Here is an 18,847-nt window from a genome sequence, read left to right on the forward strand (position 1 = left end):
GAACACCTTTCATTTCATCCTAATCCCAATCCCAACTTCGCCACCGAGGCACTAGCGCTAGTCTCACCAACACACGCATTTCGCCCTGCTGCAATCGTGTCTGTCTTATTTTTTCTTCAACTCACATGTTCATCGTCGCGCTAGTGTTCGTGTTCTCCGCGTTATTCGCCGCCGCCGCAGAAACTGATAACAACATTTGGCCATCAACAACATCGCAAAGGTTAAGGGAAATTCCTTTCCACCCTCGTTCGCTGCGAAAAGCTCTCACTCATACATTCTTAGCTTTGTTGCGAAAACTGTTCGCCGCAGTTCGGGAAAATTCGATTCGTAAAGCTTCGTGGCCGAAAATTGTCCAACTGAGAGAGAGAGAAGAGAGAGGAGAAGAGAGAGAGCGAGTGTTGTTTGTTTTTGTGTTGTGAGTTTTTCTCTCGTGGTTTGTCGTCGTGCGAAATTTTGCGCAACCGTGCAGTGCAGAAGAGCCGGCTTCGGGATTTGTTTGGCGCACACGCCAGAGCGGGACGACAGTTTGGAGAGAAAGTGAGAGAGCGAGAGAGAGTGGGGTAAGATTTTCCCGACAGAACAACAGCTTGGAGTTTGGAACTTGGGAGCTTTTACTGGTGGCCGTGGGGATCAGTTTGGGAGGCGAAGGACCAAACACTGTCCGGTTCGTTGATGGCCGTGTTTGTGTACAAGGCGCATACATTCTCTGTGCCGCCAAACCGCACTGTCGACGGGCAGTGCGTGGTGGGAAGTGTTGCCAAATTTGAGATTTTAACTTTTAATTTATGTGATTTTTATATTATTATTTAACATGAACACCAAATGCTTGACCAAAAATCGATAATTTATTCAATTCTGAGGACAGTCGTTATCAACGTTTGTAGTGCCAGATCTCCAGTTTAAAATAACTGGAACTTAAAATTTGGCTTGCACTTTTCGGTGTAGGGGAAGGTGGGGCAAGACGACCATATGGGGAAAGAGGAACAATCGCTCGTACGGCCGTAATTTTTACAGTTTTGATTATTTCCAGTATGAGGAATTGTTGCTAGCATTGCAATTAGCTGATTCTACTAACCCATAACTGCCAAAACGACGTAAACGCCACGGGGCATAAGATTTAATGAAGTTTTTTTCAAAACCTTTGTTTACTTATAATATTTGGAAAGTAAAAATAAGGCTTAGGGTTCGTTTTAAGGTTAATTTTATCAAACTGCTATTTTTCCTAGATCAGTAGTGTCCCTACAAATGACTTGCACCTATTATAAAGTATGATTTAACTTTTGGTTTTTTTGTTGAGAGCTTTTAAAAAATCTTGTTCAGGTGAGGCAAGTGTACTATATGGAGTCTGATTCGCGATGCTATTCCGTCGGGTCGTGTTTTTTTCGCGTTCGTCGTCGGTGTGTTTTTCGTTGTTTTTTTCGCGTGCGTTTATGTGTGTAAAGGTGCGGTTTGCTCTGGTTGTCATCGATGACAATTGAGCCAGTCTGATTTGCGATGCCTTTCCGTCGGGTCGCAGGGGTTTTTCGCGTTCGTCGTCGGTGTGCAATAACAACAAAACCTTATCATACTATTTCAGCTCGATAAACATCGTAACTCGTCGTTCGCTTCGTTAATCAGTACCCCACTAAACATGAAGCATGTAAAACTCGTAAAAACATCTCAATTTAAAAGTCAGACTGTTAAATCCTTCATCATTTAATTACAAATGATTTTGGTTCTATCTTTCCACAGCCGGCAACCGGTCTAAGATTAAACCATTTCAATTAAAAGTAAACAACCGATAAACCGGAAATGTCTCATCCGCAGCATCCGATTGCTTGCCTTGAGAATAAAACATAATACTTTTCAACAAACACTATGTGTTCGGGGCTGGCCGATTGTGGGTAGTGGACTGTATTTAGGTTGAGGTGACTTACTGCAGTGGGATCGCAGGAGGAAGGAAAAACAGTGCAACTTGTAGGTTTTCTTGTATATTTTCTCCTTCTTCTTCACTCTCCTGCTTCTTCTCACTACACTAAACTTCTTCACTTGCGGCGACAATTGCGTGTTGTCGCTTCGATGGTCGGACGTGTTCTCACGCGAGCGCCTCTTTGCGCGCGTTTCGCGGATGACGTATCTGACGTTCAACTGTCCGAACTGACAGTTGACACGGTGGGCGCACGAGCATGCGCGCGGTGGGGTTTCCTCTTCGGTGATACCGAACATACTCCCCCCGGTTGAGGAACCTCAACAACTTCCTTCTCGTTCGGTGGAGAATCCTTGTCAGGTGGGACGTACGCAAGCCAGCCTTGACGCCGGCACTCGATCGGCGGGTGAGAGCGGTTGGGTAGACCACTCCGAACAGTTCGTGTGGACTCACCTGGAACGTCCTTGTCCGGCGGAACGGTTGGAAACCAGCCTTGGCGCTGGCGTTCATGAGCTGGCCAACAGCGGCTCGGTTGGCGATCCTGGAGTGCGTCTTCATCCGGATGGATGCGGCAGGATCGAGGTTGACCACGCTTGTCAGGGGCTTTAACCGTCGGCGGCAGCATCGAAGTATGCTCCGCGACGATCTTCACTTCTTGGCCGTTGTCCGGATGGACACGACCTGGACGGGTTCGAATCTTGGCTTCGGGTTCATGTGCTGGATCTGGATCAGATTTCCACTCGGATCTAGCGTCCGGGTTGCCAAAGCACAGGACCACTGCTGGCAGCAGCTGGTCGATGACGTCTTTCGGGCTTCCGGTAGACGCTGGATGGTCCTCCGGATCAACCGCCCTGGCTGATTCTTGTGGCCCGTGGTTGGCCACTTCGAGAGCGTCGGACGTGGTGTCCGCACGCGCGTTCTTGGCGGGCTTCTCCCTCGGTCGGGAGTCGCTCGTGCTCGGTTGGTTCGAGCCAGTCAGTGGAGCACAGTCTCGGGAGACTGCTTCCTCGTAATCCAGGGTTTGGGACCTGGCCTTCTGGGTTTCGACAGTTTGCTCCGGGATGTCCGCTAGGAGGAACTCCCAAGCTTCGAGCTGCTGCATCAACCATGCTTCGGCGGAGATCAGGTCAGCCTTACCAGGTGGTTGAGCTGAACTCCTTTAGGCAGCAGCGTACTTCCTCGCCATGTCAACTTGTACTTCGTGGAAGAGCTCCTCGAACTCCTCAAAGTTTGTCATCTGTTCTTCGAGGGCATCAGGTGGAAACAGTCTTACGGTTTCGAGGTGCTCGCTGTCCGCTGTCCTCAGGAAGTTGCGCAACACGGTCACTTGCGCCAGCGTCGGTTGCTGCAGAGACAAGATCGCATCTTGAACGAAAACGACCTTCTTCTCCGCCCGCTGGCACTGTCGGATCGCAACCGCCAGGTTTCGGGTTGGTGACATGGCCACTTTCCGCTGGTCCGGGAAAGTCCACGTTTGACACCTGGCACCGTTTGGGCAGGTTCTGCTGCTTGGCCGCAGCACTGGTGGGTGGATTGCTCGTCGACCGGTTGGACGACGACGCTTCGTTTCTGTCACTTCTGGCGTCTGTGACAAACGCACATACACACATGCACACAAGTACGCGGTGTTTCTCCGGGAAAACACGTCCGGACACGCAAATGGCGGGGCAGAGAGGAACAATTGAACGGGTATTCAACTCACCTGCTCTCCACAGCCCAAAAGTAGTTCGGTTGAACCACTTGGTGGAAGCTCCTGGAGCGGAAACTTCAGGAATCCGACTTCCGACGGCGTAAGTCCGCGGCTGGACAAACGCTCGGAATCGGTTGGCTGAAGAGGTAGCGGAGGGTGACGTTGAACTGCAGCGCTTGATCTGGAAAGTTCCGGCGGTTTCCGGCAACTTCAGATCCTGGCCTTGATCGGGAACGGCGTTCACGCATCCGGTTCGGTACGGACCATGTTCGGGGCTGGCCGATTGTGGGTAGTGGACTGTATTTAGGTTGAGGTGACTTACTGCAGTGGGATCGCAGGAGGAAGGAAAAACAGTGCAACTTGTAGGTTTTCTTGTATATTTTCTCCTTCTTCTTCACTCTCCTGCTTCTTCTAACTACACTAAACTTCTTCACTTGCGGCGACAATTGCGTGTTGTCGCTTCGATGGTCGGACGTGTTCTCACGCGAGCGCCTCTTTGCGCGCGTTTCGCGGATGACGTATCTGACGTTCAACTGTCCGAACTGACAGTTGACACGGTGGGCGCACGAGCATGCGCGCGGTGGGGTTTCCTCTTCGGTGATACCGAACATACTCCCCCCGGTTGAGGAACCTCAACACTATGATTTTGGGTCGCATCATCATCTTCTATGATGAATCCTGACCAAACACCCTATCCTACTAACAAATTTTCAGGTTCCTGGCGCTTGTGGGGTGTAAGCACAGAGTAAATCAGCTGCCCTAGTAGCAACCTGCGCTAACTAACATTCCCGTACCTTAAAATCGAGATCTACAAACTGACATGGCGGGCGCCGTTGGTGGCCAATGACTGTTACCTATTCGCAACTGATCTAGTTTTAGCAATCATGGTGTTTTATCTTTTCAGCGCATTCATACATGCTGTTGATAAGGGAAACACCACGAGATCGTCGAAGCCCATGATCAGTAGTGCTGAAAGGATATTACGGTTCTGTTCAGCAACGGAGGGGCAACCATGGGTGGTCTCTCATGCTCATGCTCATGCTCATGCTCATGCTTGTTCAGGTGATGCAAGTGTACCATATGGATTTTTAGTATGGAATAAAATACGAATTGCTGCAACAACATATTTTATTGAGAAATAAATACATAAAAGTACTTAAAAACTGATAAACAATAGTTAAAAAAATTGTCCATGCAAATTTCAGTGATATTATGAAAATTTCCTTTTTTTCATCAAAGCAATATTTTTTTTCGTAAAAACGATCTAATTTTAAGCAAAATATTATTAATTAATCTAAAAATGAAAGAAACGTTTCAAATACATCTGATGTATCTAAGTGATAACAGTTCAACTGTTAGCAAATTAACATATTGTTTCATGCATTGTTCTTTATGCCCCAACGGGTTGTTCGTCTTGCCCCACTAGTTGAGTAGAACGTACAGAAAATCAAAATTTTTAAAATCATTTTTTTTATATTAAAAAACAGATTTTTTTATAATACACCTTCATCACAAACCACCCGAATTTTCAACCAAGCCAAAAATTTACTCTTCCCATTTGTAAGAACTTTTCTGAAGACACCAAGCTCCAAAACTTCACCATTTTTCGATAAATTTATGTTCCACATAATGTTACGATCTGGAGCAATGCGCAATGGTCGAAACGGAGACATTTGTGTAAAATCGCCAGAAAAAATCGATACCCGCGATTGGTTTCAATATATGTTGACGTTTAGACCAGGGGTGCTCATAGATTTGCAAGCCATGTATAAAAAATCACTAAGCTTGAGTTTTATTGGTTTCAGTGTGTGAAGTCATTATTTGGTAATAAATATGTACTCCTGGAGAGATCCAAAGTTTGTTTACATTCGTAAGAAAAAAGTGTTCCGAATTTGTGGATTTCAAGGGTCAAAGTAATTCTTCAAAATCTTCATATAAAAGTTGAAATTTGCAGATGTTTGATACAGCATTCGAAAGATCGCAAGAAAAGCTTTCAAATGAAGGTAAAAGCGAATCATTAAGTTCAATTATCGATTTGCTATGATTTATTGAACTTTGGCCGATCTGGAAACCGTTCCGAATATGTGGGATGACTGTAGTATGCAGTTTGAAGGGACTGAAAATTTCACCGGTAGATGGAGCAACATTGAAATCGGGAAGATCGACAGCCAGAGAGTCAACTGAAATAATTTAAAAAAACTTTTTGCGGTGCTGTTAACTTAATTTTCATTTCATGTATATTTCAAAATTACACATTAATTTAAAAAGCTGAAACCAATTCCAGCCCAAAACAGGAATTTTTAAAGTACTTTTTTCTCGACCCTCTCCGATTTCCATGAAACTTTGTAGACATATTATCCTACGCTTAGGTAAGTCATTTTGGTATACATGGAGCCAGATTCACTCGATAATGACATGTGAGAAGGGCGTAAGTGTTTTGCATATTTCTATATTTCGAAATTTTAATATCGCTGTATCTCAAAGCCGTTGCATCGTATCAAAAAGTGGTAAAAGTCAAACTTGTATGAATTTTGACGGACTTTCAGAAAAAAAAATACACTGGATGACTCGTGATGTTTTTAGGAAACCCCTTATGTTTGTATATCAAAATTTTTGTAATTGTCTGCTCTACATCTTTGTAGAACATTGTTGCACTCTAAAAAATAACCCTGCAAAGTTAGAAAAAACACGAAATTTTAAAGTGAAAAATTGTGTTCTAAATGAAAAAATGACCTTTCTGGGTCAATGTAGATTCGAAAAGTACATTAAATTTCCCTTAAAATTACATGTTCCAAAAATTGTTACAGTCGAGTAACGGAAAATGGCAGAGTGTAAGTGTTTTCTCGATGAAAAATACGTTTTTTTTTCGGAATTCTGAGTACGCCATCAAATCGGTCGTCTAATTTTACATAAAAGTCCCTTTGACACCAAATTTCTATCTCATCACCGTTTCAGGTTGCAAATTATTGAAAAACACCTCTTTTTTCGCATGTTCAAAAATGGAAGGGGTCGTACCGCCCCTCCGTCACGAGACATCAAAAAACGTGTTTAGAGTACCCTGGAGCTCGGTACAGACCTGCAAAGTTTGACATTTTTTCGAAAAATTGGCCCTGGCAAAATCAAATGGCATCTCGGGCGTCACGAGGTGCGACGCATATCTTTATTGCTGGGGACGATTTGTTGAGAAAATGCCTAACTTTGAAGGCCTGTACCGAGTTCTACGAAGCTCAAAACTTTTATGTTATATATAACAAAAGATACGCAAGGATCTGGCCTACACGCCAGTAAACGCATTGGTGACCAAAATCAATCCCATTTTAAATTGAAAGGTGGAGTGCCAGCTCCTGTTACGTCCAATCAAGCTCATATTTTAATTTGGGATCAGTACGGCCACCGGAACCAGCCCCTGAATGCCCGCCAAAAAGTCATTTTTGTTACATCCTAGTGTGTTATGTTCTTATGTTCTTTCTTTATTTAATGAGACGTGATAGGCGATACTGTAAAGACACTGCATTACTGAGTTATTGGTCTCAAGATCAATTCCCGCTTTTGATTTTTTTCTGGATCACTGATAAAATCGAAATGAAATTGAGATTAAAAACTCTGGGCCGAATTGTGCCACACTCTCTCAGTCCATTCACTGTACCTTTTTACTCTCAATCAGGATTCTTTTTTCTCTCTATAGAATGCTTGAATTTCGTGTTAGTTGCAATAGTTTGACCCAAAAGTTTTTAGGTTTTTTACATGTCTGGGCCTTTCTGGTTTGAAATTTATAAATTTGTTTTTATGTTTTCAGATTTCAACACACAACTTCCTGGCATCCCTTCCGGTAGTGTTGCTGTACCATAACACTTTCCATCGTCCTGATCATCCTTCGGCGGCCCTCTCTCCCTTCGGGTGGCTCTCTCAATCGTTCTCGTCCCCCACAACAACAACTCCAACAACACCATCAACACCGGAGCATCCGCCGCAATCCGCACGCCTCGGACGCTTCAGTCAAGGTTGGTCGCTCGTCGCGAGCGGAACTACTTCCCCCCTGGTAAAGGTGTGCGCGTAGCTCGTCCCGTCCCACCCCCCGAGGGGGTGGACCCCCCACGTGGCGGGGCGGTCAGGACATCGGTCGTGCGTGTGTGCACGAGGTTTGTGTGTGTGTGTGTGCGTAAGTGTGCGTGCTCTAAGCAAGATAATGGAAAATAAAACGTCCTTTGGAGAAGGGAAAAAGTGCAACGCAGTGTGACACCACTTTGGGATGCTGTGAAGAGGCGGAAGGAAGAAAAAGAAAGTGTGCAGTGCTGGTTGGGAAAAGTTGGTTTGGGTGGAAAATTTTCTCGTGGGAAGCACAACAGCTGCTGGCAAAACAGCGGAACGAGAGCAAGTCGGAAAAAATCGGCGAAGAAGCGCTCCGGAAGTCCTCGGGACGAGCTACGCGTCACTATTACCAGAAACAGGGGGGACCTTGTCGAGAGAGAGCGAGCTTCTTGGGAACTTTTTTGGGAAAATCGAGGAAAAATCCACGCCGAGGAAAATCGCAGCAGATCTGCCTGCAGAACAAACAACCGCATCACCAACAACAACAACAACATTTGACTGTGTGTCGTCGTCATCGTCTTCGGAGGGTGTCCACCCCCCAGCCCCGGTGAGCCTGCTCCGCAACTCCCCCTTTTTAAAAGGGCAGCAGTGCGAAGTCAGTTGTCAGTGTGTGTGGCCGCGCGCGCGTGAGGTGGAAAAATTCCCTCCCCCTCAGAGAAAGGAAAGGAAGGGAGAAAAAACTCGCCGAAAAAAAGAAGAAGCAGGAAAATCGCGATGAACGAACTCATCGTGCTGAACGTGGGCTACTCGGCCATGGAGGAGGAGGACCAGAAGGTCGAGGGGGAGCTGGAGGTGATGGTGGCCAACTGCACCTGCACCCTGATCAAAAGCCACGATTGCAACATCATAGTCGACACTATGACCCCTTGGGACGGCGATCTACTTTTGCAAAGTGAGTATACTCTGGAGGAGGAGGTGGAGAAGGAGGATGATGGCAAAGTTAACGCGAAACTATCGCGATAATTGAGTTTTATTCAATTTTGCGCGATAGTGATAGCGCGAAGAAAGAAGGCAAGGTTTTGCGTTTCTTTTCTTCGCTTTTACGAGCGTGATGAGTGAAACGATTTAATTAGCGAAAGCTTTTGGAAAGTGTGGCAGGGCGAGGGGAGGTACTTTTAATGCTAAAAGGATTGGGGGTAGGGATACTATCAAGCAAATTGATTTTTGCCTCAGCTCGTTGCTACCATATGGTACCGTCACGTTTTGCAAGATACCAGATTTTGTGCAGTGGAATATTAGCGAATTGAATGTGATGGCACTGCAAAGCTTCTGCACTAGTGGGGCTTTTTGGTTTCCCGAGCAGGGGTAAATAACACGGGAATACAAAATGCTGTTACTACTTGGACTAATAAAAGCAATATAAAAGTTAGTTGTTGGCAAAATGAACAAACTGTAAAGTACCATAAATTAAGAGCGTGGAAAATACCTTAAATTACATCATATCAATACCAAATGTAGTTATTCTGATTGTGGGTGCTTTGCTGGCATTCCAAAACTTGATTTATTGATTATTCATTTTGAGTTTTTCGTGTACTTTTTTGTATTTCACTCAACATTTACAACTAAACCAGAGTCCTACTGTTATTCATAAAATACCAAATTGTGCCCTCGACATATGAGTGGAACTTGTTTTCAAGGATTACCGACCATTTAAATTTTATAAAATAGCACAGAAAATAACTTTTACCATATATTGGGGTGATATCGATAGGATTTCAAATATTGGTCAACCGCTAAAACTTTTCTCATGATCAATCATTTTTAAACTGCCCATTATTGAACAAGCAAGTTCAACAGTTTTACAAAATAGGTTGTTTAAATAGTGACTATCAGCAATTTGGATGGAGTTAGGAACGAATAGAAAGCCTGCCCCTACGTTATTTAAAACTAGTTTTTTTCAGAGCGATTCCAGCTGAAATTTTTCTGGTACTTTTGCACGCGACCCTCTCCGATTTTGATGAAGCCTTTTAGACATGTTATCCTAGGTCTATATAAGCCATTTTTGTGTATATGGAGCCAATTGTACTCAAAAATGACATTTGAGAAGGGTGTTAGTTATTCAAATATTTTTATAGTAATTTAAAAATTACTGTATGTGAAAGCCGTTGCATCGTATCAAAAAGTGGTCCAAGAAAAACTTGTAGGAAATTTGATGGGCCTTCTGAAAAAAAAAAATACACTGAAAGAAAAATACACGCCAATTTTAAGAGAATTTTAAATTTTAAGTTCCAAAGATAAATTTTAAGGTGATATCACGATTTTTTTTTCGTTCAATTTTTTTGTGAAAACGGTCTACAATGTGACAAAAAGACTCACGAAAAATGCAGGATGGTATGTCTCTCCTAAAAATACAAAAATCATTAACTAAAACTGTTTTTTTTTTAAAGTGGTCTAAACGCCACAATTTTCGAAAACCGATAGTGGGAATCGATTCTCCAGACAATTAACAATTTCACATAAAAGTCTCCATATTGACCATATTGTCCATATTGACTTATGTCCAATCCTTGGGAAGATACAGTGGTTTTAAAAATAAAAATGTTGAAAAAGTAGTTTTTTTGGTGGTTTTCGGCATTTTATATATGACAGACATCAGTCTCGTAAATATTTTTACCTAAAACTCGTCCTGTTTCCCATAAGTTTGCCTTTGACAGCTTTCTAATTAAGACTCGTTTTACTATTTGCGTAAGCTTATTTACTATTCAGGTTTCTACCACACTGAAAAAAATATTCTGTTTTCAGTTATGAGCAATGTATTAAAGCTTATATCTGTTTGCCCATACATCCAATTGGTAAGCTGTCAAAGGCAAACTCATGGGAAATCGGACGAGCTTTCCGGTGAAAATATTTACGAGACTGAAAAATCAAGTCTGTTATATAGAAATTACAAAAACCACAAAAAAACCTATTTTTTCGTCATTTTAAATTTTTAAACCACTGTATCTTCCCAAGGATTGGACATAGGAGAATAGTCAATATGGAGACTTTTTTATAAAATTGTCTGCCAAATCAATTCTCATTATCGTGTTTTAAAAATTTTGACGTGTAGACCACTTAAAAAAAACAGTTTCCGTAAATGATTTTTGTATTTTTTAGGAGAGACATACAGTCATCCCACATATTCGGAACACCCACAAATTCGGAACACTTTTATGATAATTTGTCAATAGCATGCCAAAAGTAGCTTTTCTGTCGACCTTACTATTTTTAGAACCTTCATTTGGACATTATCTTGCTATTTCACTAGTAAAAGTAGGACTTTTTGAACAAAAAACATCATTCCAAGACTATTTTGTCCAGAGCAGCAAAACACTGCCTCCAAATGGCCTGTTTCATAATTGTGGGATGTTATTGTGCCTCCCACAATTGTGGAACACCTGAATTTAACTGATATTTTCACAAAAAAAGTTATCAAACCATGGATAAAACATCACTTAGCTTGAGTTTCACTGGTTGCAGTGTGTGAAGTCATTATTTTGTTACAAATATGTACTCCTGGAGAGATCCAAAGTTTGTTTACATTCGTAAGAAAAAAGTGTTCCGAATTTGTGGATTTCAAGGGTCAAAGTAATTCTTCAAAAACTTCATATAAAAGTTAAAATTTGCAGATGTTCGATACAGCATTCGAAAGACCGCAAGAAAAGCTTTCAAATGAAGGTAAAAGCGAATCATTAAGTTCAATTATCGATTTGCTATGATTTTTCAACATTGGCCGATCTGGAAACCGTTCCGAATATGTGGGATGACTGTACCATCCTGCATTTTTCGTCAGTCTTTTTGTAACATCTTACCCAAGTAACATTTTAGGCTTTATCAAAGCTGTCACAACCGCTATAAAACCTATCAGCCAAAACCAACATTAAAACCCCTTAGTCGTAACAAACTCCCCAGAACCTTGATAAACCCCACTTAAAACCCAAAAGGACCTCCGCAAAAGGTTGTTACGGCCTATTTATAAAACCTACATAGGAGTTCAAGGCTTTACAACTGAATCCTAACAACATCCTCAAAGCCTTGATAAAACCTTTGTTAAAACCTAGTCAGGAGTTATGGAAAAATGACATTTCATACGTCTTCAAACGTCTTATGCCAAATAGGTTTTATTTTGGCAAAAATAAGTCTTCGTCTTGCCAAATGAAATTATGGAGATGGTTGTCAAAACTGGCGATGATAAATAATAGATATTAGAGGATATCCAAATAATTTGAAAGCTTATTTCTCACAATTGATGGCTCAAATTCAGCTGCGGTTGAAATTTTATTGATAAATGTAGGGGAGATAGAGCCAAAAAATACAACTCGCTTCATCAAAAATCAATATTTTGTAATCACAGTGTTTAATGTTAAAACATATTCTATTGCAATTCTATGAAAAAAAATGTTCAAAATATTTTCAAACATCTATCGCTATATAAATCATACCAGAAATTCAGCATAAATGTGTGTTTCCATCAAATTTAAATCAAATTTTTCAGTTTTCTATTTTTTCAATCAAGATGGCGGTCAATCATATTCAATCAGAGCACGCGTTTAGTGCCATATTTATGCACTGCTATTTGGCCGCGATAAATGCTCTTTAAGGAGCTTATGGTTTTAAGTGAGCTTTTTACATGCCTACTGGCACTTGACAGCTACAACACCCTAAGTTTTAACAAAGCATGCGATAAAACCGTTTGGCATGGCATTGCCATCTGGTTTTCAAGCCTCTATTAAAACTTTCATAAAACCTTATTGAAAGCCAGTCGGCTTTTATTTTCACCCGGTTTTATGTCCGAGGCATAAAACCCTGTTAGAACCTATTAATTAGCTCTTGCTTGTTGGTTGCGGTGAATGCCCAAATAAAACTATTAGGCAATCAAGATGCTACAATAAACCTTTAATAAAACTTGGTGGTGGCTAGTTGGTTTAAAAATGTTACTTGGGTAGGCTATTTCCTCAAAAATGTTGAATGAAAAAAAAATGTGACATCACCTTGAAATTTGACTTTTAAACTTGAAAATGAAAAAAATCTTATAGAAGTGGAGTGTATTTTTTCAGATAGCCCTCCAATTTCCTACAAGTTTGTCTTTGACCACTTTTTGATACGATGCAACGGTTTCGAGATACAGTAATTTTTAAATTGCAAAATACAAAAATATTTAAATAACTTACGCCCTTCTCAAATGTTGCTTTTGAGTACAATTGGCTCCATATGCACAAAAATATCTTATATAAGCCTAGGATAACATGTCTATAATGTTTCATTGAAATCGGAGAGGGTCAGGTGCAAGAGTACCAGAAAAAATCCTGATCTGAGCTGGAATTGCTCACATTAAAAAAATGCGATGCAGTCTGAAATGGTGGTGATGATACCGTACTCAAAATTAAGAAAAAAAAGCCACTGGTGTGGCCGCGAAGCATGACTTTAAAACTTTTTATTTGTTTTGTATGCTTAAACGTGTCTTAAATGATTCAACAAATATTATTCATGTTTGCAAGTCTTAATTTACAATAAGGAAAATTACCACTGCCGTTAGAGCCGAATGTTTTTGCCTTCCTTACTGAGGAAAGGCTTTAAAATCACTCGAAAAATCAACTTATTAATATAAACTCGTAGACCCACCTTCACGCATGCATATCGACTCAGAATCATGTTCTGAGCAAATGTCTGTGTGGATGTTTGTAGGTGGGTGGACAAAAAAAATTGTTACTCGATTATCTCCGAACTGTCTTGGGGTCCCTTGGGTCTCTATTTAAAATCAGCAAGTTTAGTTAAGTACTTCAAAAGTTACGCTAAAAAAACGATTTTGGCGTATGTCCGGAAGATTGTAAAAAGGGTGGTTTTTGCAAGAAAACCATTTTCAGAAAGGTATTAAAAATACCTATCCAATGAGCCCAAAACATCGAGGATCTGACAACCCTATCAAAAGTTATTAGTGTTATTTATACACTTTTTGGAGGCCGAATCTCAGATATTTCAATGAAAATGATGTCCGGGTCCATCATCCAACCCATCGTTAGTTAAATAATTGAAATATCTTTCAAATGAGTTTAAAACATCGAAGATCTGACAAACAAGTCAAAAGATATCAGCACTTAAGTGTTTTTTATACACTTTTTGGAGGCCGGATTTCAGATATTGTGATAGAAATATTGTCTGAATTTTCCATGCGAACTATCGTTGAATAGGTTTGTCAGACCTTGCCGATGAGCCAAAAATTTTGAAGGTCTGCGAACCCTATAAAAAAATGAGTAATAAAGTTGATTTGTTAAACATGTTAAGGGGGAATGTTGCTATTTTTACTGAATGTATTGTCTTTATGAATGTGAGGAGGGCACCAACCACGTAAAGGTGGATTAAGTAACGTTTTTGTTTAAAATTTGTTAGGAGAACTAGGATGGTTCGGCGCTGTTGCATACAACCAATTCTCCAAACAAACTTAGGAGAAACCCCATTTGGCCATCCTGAATCATTTGAGAAAAACGTTCGTTAATCTGGGAATCTGAGGAAAAGTGGCGGAACGTTCTATTCGAATCTTTGTGAAATAACAAATTTCGAATGTAATAGTTATATCATTTTTTTTTCATTTTTAATCACAAAAAGAAAGAAAGAATTTGTTCACGCCCAGTTCACTCATTTTTGACGATTAGTAGAAAAACACTTTCAGACAACACTGTAGATTATGTAACACCACACACACAATCTCAGTAGCCCTTCGTGTACCTTTATGTTCAATGTTTGTAGTCGTTTCAGAACACGAAGTGGTTTGTCTTTTGTAATGTTTTGTAGACTTCCCGGTCGCAAAGAACTTGACGAGCTTAGAACTAAACTAGACACTTCCCACAAGACACTTCTGACCAGATGGTCGACCGGGACAGTCACCCCTCCTCAGGGGCCAAGTTAAGTAAAACCAATAAACCGTTGTTCAATCCCTGATTTTGTTCCCTTTTGAGCAATAAAGTCGTCCCTTAGTAAATCGCGTTTCACTCACCGGATCACTAAGTTCTCCCCCCGACACACAGGACCACACCCTACGATGTGCGTCAACAGAATTCTTTCAAAACTAAAACCAAAGCGTATCAAAATCATTCACTGGTGAAAGAAAACATACGATAAACTTTGGAAAAGGTCACTTCCAGCAAAACTAGTGTGCACGAAAACGCTAAAGGCTACGCTTACCAACCACAGCAAGATCTCTAAACATCTCGAAACAAGACGTTCAAGAACATCTTCTTCTCCAAACAAGCACCCATCTCCTGCTCACTGAACTGGAAATCTTGAAAATGAAAAAAAAAAAACGTTAAAACTTTCATGTGCATCCAGCTGGAAGGAAAACCTTTTTCGGAAGGTTTCTGGCCGAATCCCTAAACTGCCACATACAAATCAACTTAATCTGATTGCTCGAAAGTTTCGTCCCGCTCGGCACACCCGAAATGGAATATTCATGAGAATTAACTAAGCAAATGATTTAGAGTCTTAAGAACCGCCTCGGTGTGGTGCGCTTCGCCTTAAAATTCCGCAGAGCCAGCCAGCAACCGGGTCCCTCTCCGATACAGAACGTCCTTCGTGGTATTGCGGCGAGAGTGCAATTCCGGCGGTATCTTCTGCTGCTGTGGATCACGAAGCACGTTTTTGGGTTGAACATGGCCGCCGGGTGGTCCACCTGGGGCCATCCATCCATCTGTCTGGCCTGTGTCAGAAAAGTGGGCCTAACTGGACGGGGATGGGAATGATTTGCCATCCCTGGATTGAAACTGTTGGTTCTTATCTTTTGAGAACTGTTTTAAAATTAGGTGTATCGAAAAAAAAAATCATAAAAAAGCTTTCAATAGAAGTCATGCGGCTCCGTCTAAGATTCTTCGTAAAGTATGGCACTAATGGACCTTCGATTCGACAATTGACAGAGGGCACATTATTCAGCATTTGAGACACAAAAAGCTATAAAATTTCGCTAAAGCAAACTCCAAACGTTAACGACCACAACCGCAAATCACACACACATACGTACAGTGCACTTACACAGACAAGGATTAAATGACACCCGAATGCAATGGAGGTGGAAGTGGCTTCGAACAACGAAACATCGAAAGCAGAGCTGCATGTTTGCCAGCCATGTTTTGCCGAGGTTCAACATGGGCAAACAACGAGGGGTCGGAACTTCAAGTGGATGGATGGCATTGCAGGGACGGGGGCAGCCAGGAGTCTGCCAGTGTGATGTATCTAGGAGACATTGGAGAATTGGATTCTTGCGACGGGTTTGGTAGGGTGTATGGTGTAAAAACGGATCAAAAATTTTTCAGGAGGAATAATTTTTTACCCGTTTCCCGGGAAATTTGTAAATTTCCCTGGTATTCCCGAAATTCAAGCGGAAGTATACATATTCTTAATTTATTGGAACAATTATAAAAAAATATAAATAAAGAAACGCAATTTAATATCAAGATTTATATCTTATAATATTTATTTCTGAAGCAACTTGAAATAGGCCTTGCTTAATGAAAAAAAAAAAAACTATTATATTGTCCGTTTCATTCTAAGGTACACGCCGCGCGACATTTAAGAATGTGCCGTAGACATTGTTGCCAGCAATTTTTTGCACTTGTAGTGCAATAAAAAACATACCTGGAAACAATGGCAAGCGAATCGAAGAAGAAGATCAACAAAAACAAAACGCGTAGTATGTGATTTGACAACGCGCATTTGCCGAAAGTGCGGCGCGTCGTTCCGAGGCTGGTTTGCCGCGTGTCTTTTTCGGGAATACGCGCAATAATTCAGGTAAACTTTTAAAAGAATAATTGGACATTTAAACCCTGAACTGCCAAAGCAAAATAGAGATTGTTTACGATTTTGTTTACCATGATCAAATAAGATGGAAACTGAATTGGTATCATTAAATATTTCAAATAGGTTTTCAAATTTACAATTTAAACTAAAATAATTATGGAGCACTGATGCAACAAATGTGTGTTAGAAGGTTAAATATGAAAAAAGGAAGAGTGTTTGTGGAATGATGTAATTTTATCGTACAACTTAAATCATGTTTTTGTGCTACGAAAAAACATTCAACGTTCTCTCAAATTGGTCAAATAGGCAAGTTTTAAAGATTTTTTTTTTATTGTGGAGTATGGATTCATTTTACTTACTGCCCAAACACTTTGATGAAAAAATACTTTTCAACAAAAAATACCAAAGATCATTTTTTTGATTTACTGTACGATTTCAGCTTAAAAAATTTGAAAAATTTTACATTTTCTTGTAGTTGTTTGATTTTTTACATGCAATCAAGTAATTAGTTGACCTTTACACTTAATTTAACCATTAAAGTCGCTGTCCTATACAATTTTGACGCAAAATAATAATCCAATGCAAAATCTGAACAATTGTCAATAAATTGAATATTTCCCGGGAAATTGGTTGAAAATTTCCCGTTTCTTGGGAAATTTGTAACCCCTAACGTGGTAATACAAATAGTATTTATTTCGAGAGTCTTAATCCCAAATTCATCCAAATGTGTTCTTGTGCTGTAATATCATGGAATCCGCAGATGCATTTTTAGATGATGATGATGGTCCCACCTCTTACCCCTACAAAGGTTTGAGCTGGACGAGTTATCGTTTTGATAATATGGGTCAACATTAAAATCAGTTATGAAGAAAAACGAGCTGATTTTCAAAGCAAATATAAATAAGCCTTTCAATTAACTCTGTCATTACAGTTTACTTTCGTAGATTACTAGTTGATAGGCCTGTAACTGTATCAGCTTCAAGGAATCGCATTTGGTACTAACTACTGTTCGGAACACATATAGTTTTACTTGTATCTATCTGAACTGGGTTGCTACTAAGTAACAAGCTTACAGCGACATTGCCCGAAATCGCACCCTACTGTTTTACCTGACAGAGTGTACGTAACGAGTTTTGCCTGAAGACTTGTACTTTTCGACACCCTATCTTTCGACCGCCAAAACCTACTAAACTAGCTTTCCCTATAGCCTTCCGAGCTCTCCTGTCTTCAGAGCAACTACCAATTTATATCATACATAGTAAAAATAAAAAAAACATTTACTTTCATCATCGTCAACTTAAGAGGCACATTATATTTGCATATCGCGCGCGATTCTCAAACCTTTGTAGACTTCTCATTTTTTTTTTTAACTCTAATTTAAACAACATTTCAAAAAACAAAAAATCCATCATCATCATGTGGTCATACAGAGCAATTAACTTGTGCATTCGTTTAGAATTCCGTCAATATATAATTATATGAAGTCAAACTTAAAATACTAATTTAATGTGCGAGCAACACCGTCTTTTGAACTCTGCTATTGTCGTTGATTGTTTAATCTGTCGGGGCAACGAATTGAAAATATTTACACCTTTATAGAACAAGGAATTTTGAGCAGCCCCAAATAAAAAATTTGGAGTGCGAGGCTCACCTGCACTTCTTGTAAAATGATTGTGAATATCACTACCTCTTAAAATTCGATCACACAAATATCTAGGCAGCAAACCATTTATAAGCTTATACACAAAAATCATAGTAGAAAAAATTATTCTTTGCTTCACAGACAGCCATTGCAGGGCATCTAGCATGAACAAATGTGAAGTGAATCTGTTACATTTTAAAATTAATCGCATTATTTTATTTTGCAATCGTTGAAGCCTAGATACTTGTGTTTCATTTGCCAAAAATAATATCGATGAACAAAAGTCTAGGTGTGGTGAGATTATAGATTTGTAAAGCTGAATCTTACTCTGAAGGTTAAGTTCATTTCTTAGACGACACATAATTCCATACTTTTTTGCTATCTTTTTAATTGTGTTTTCAATATGTATGTTAAATTTCAAGTTTTCATCAATGATAACCCCTAAATATTTTATTGAATTAACCCGGTCAACTTGTTCTCCATCAATTAAAATTTGCACATTCTCTAGGTTTTGATGTCGCGGTGAAATAATCATGTATTTAGTTTTATTTATATTCAATTTCAACTGTTTAAATTTTAGCCATTTCGAAAGTGCATCTAAGTCATCATTCAAGTACAATATAGCGTCAGTTGCGTCTGCCTGTGTGGATCAATCGGACCGCGCACTGGACTCACAATCCAGAGGTCGCCGGTTCGAATCCCGGGGCGGACGCAAAAAATTCTAAGTGTAAATATAGGTATTCGGTGCCCTCTCCCC

The 18,847-nt window shown here is 40.3% G+C and overlaps 1 protein-coding gene across 1 annotated transcript in view; it reads left to right on the forward strand.

Annotated features, from left to right (window-relative positions):
• Nucleotides 1-408: 408 nt before the first annotated feature.
• The window catches only part of LOC120417373 (metallo-beta-lactamase domain-containing protein 1), a 285,379-nt gene continuing 266,940 nt past the window's right edge, over nucleotides 409-18,847 (forward strand). The window contains exons 1-2 of the mRNA XM_039579389.2: nucleotides 409-560; nucleotides 7,393-8,577. Of these exons, the coding sequence (XP_039435323.1) occupies nucleotides 8,400-8,577 (178 nt within the window). The 5' untranslated portion in view covers nucleotides 409-560; nucleotides 7,393-8,399. The remainder of the gene's footprint in view (nucleotides 561-7,392; nucleotides 8,578-18,847) is intronic.

The sequence above is a fragment of the Culex pipiens genome, chromosome 2, assembly GCF_016801865.2.
Source record: "Culex pipiens pallens isolate TS chromosome 2, TS_CPP_V2, whole genome shotgun sequence".
Classification (NCBI taxonomy): Eukaryota; Metazoa; Arthropoda; class Insecta; order Diptera; family Culicidae; genus Culex; species Culex pipiens.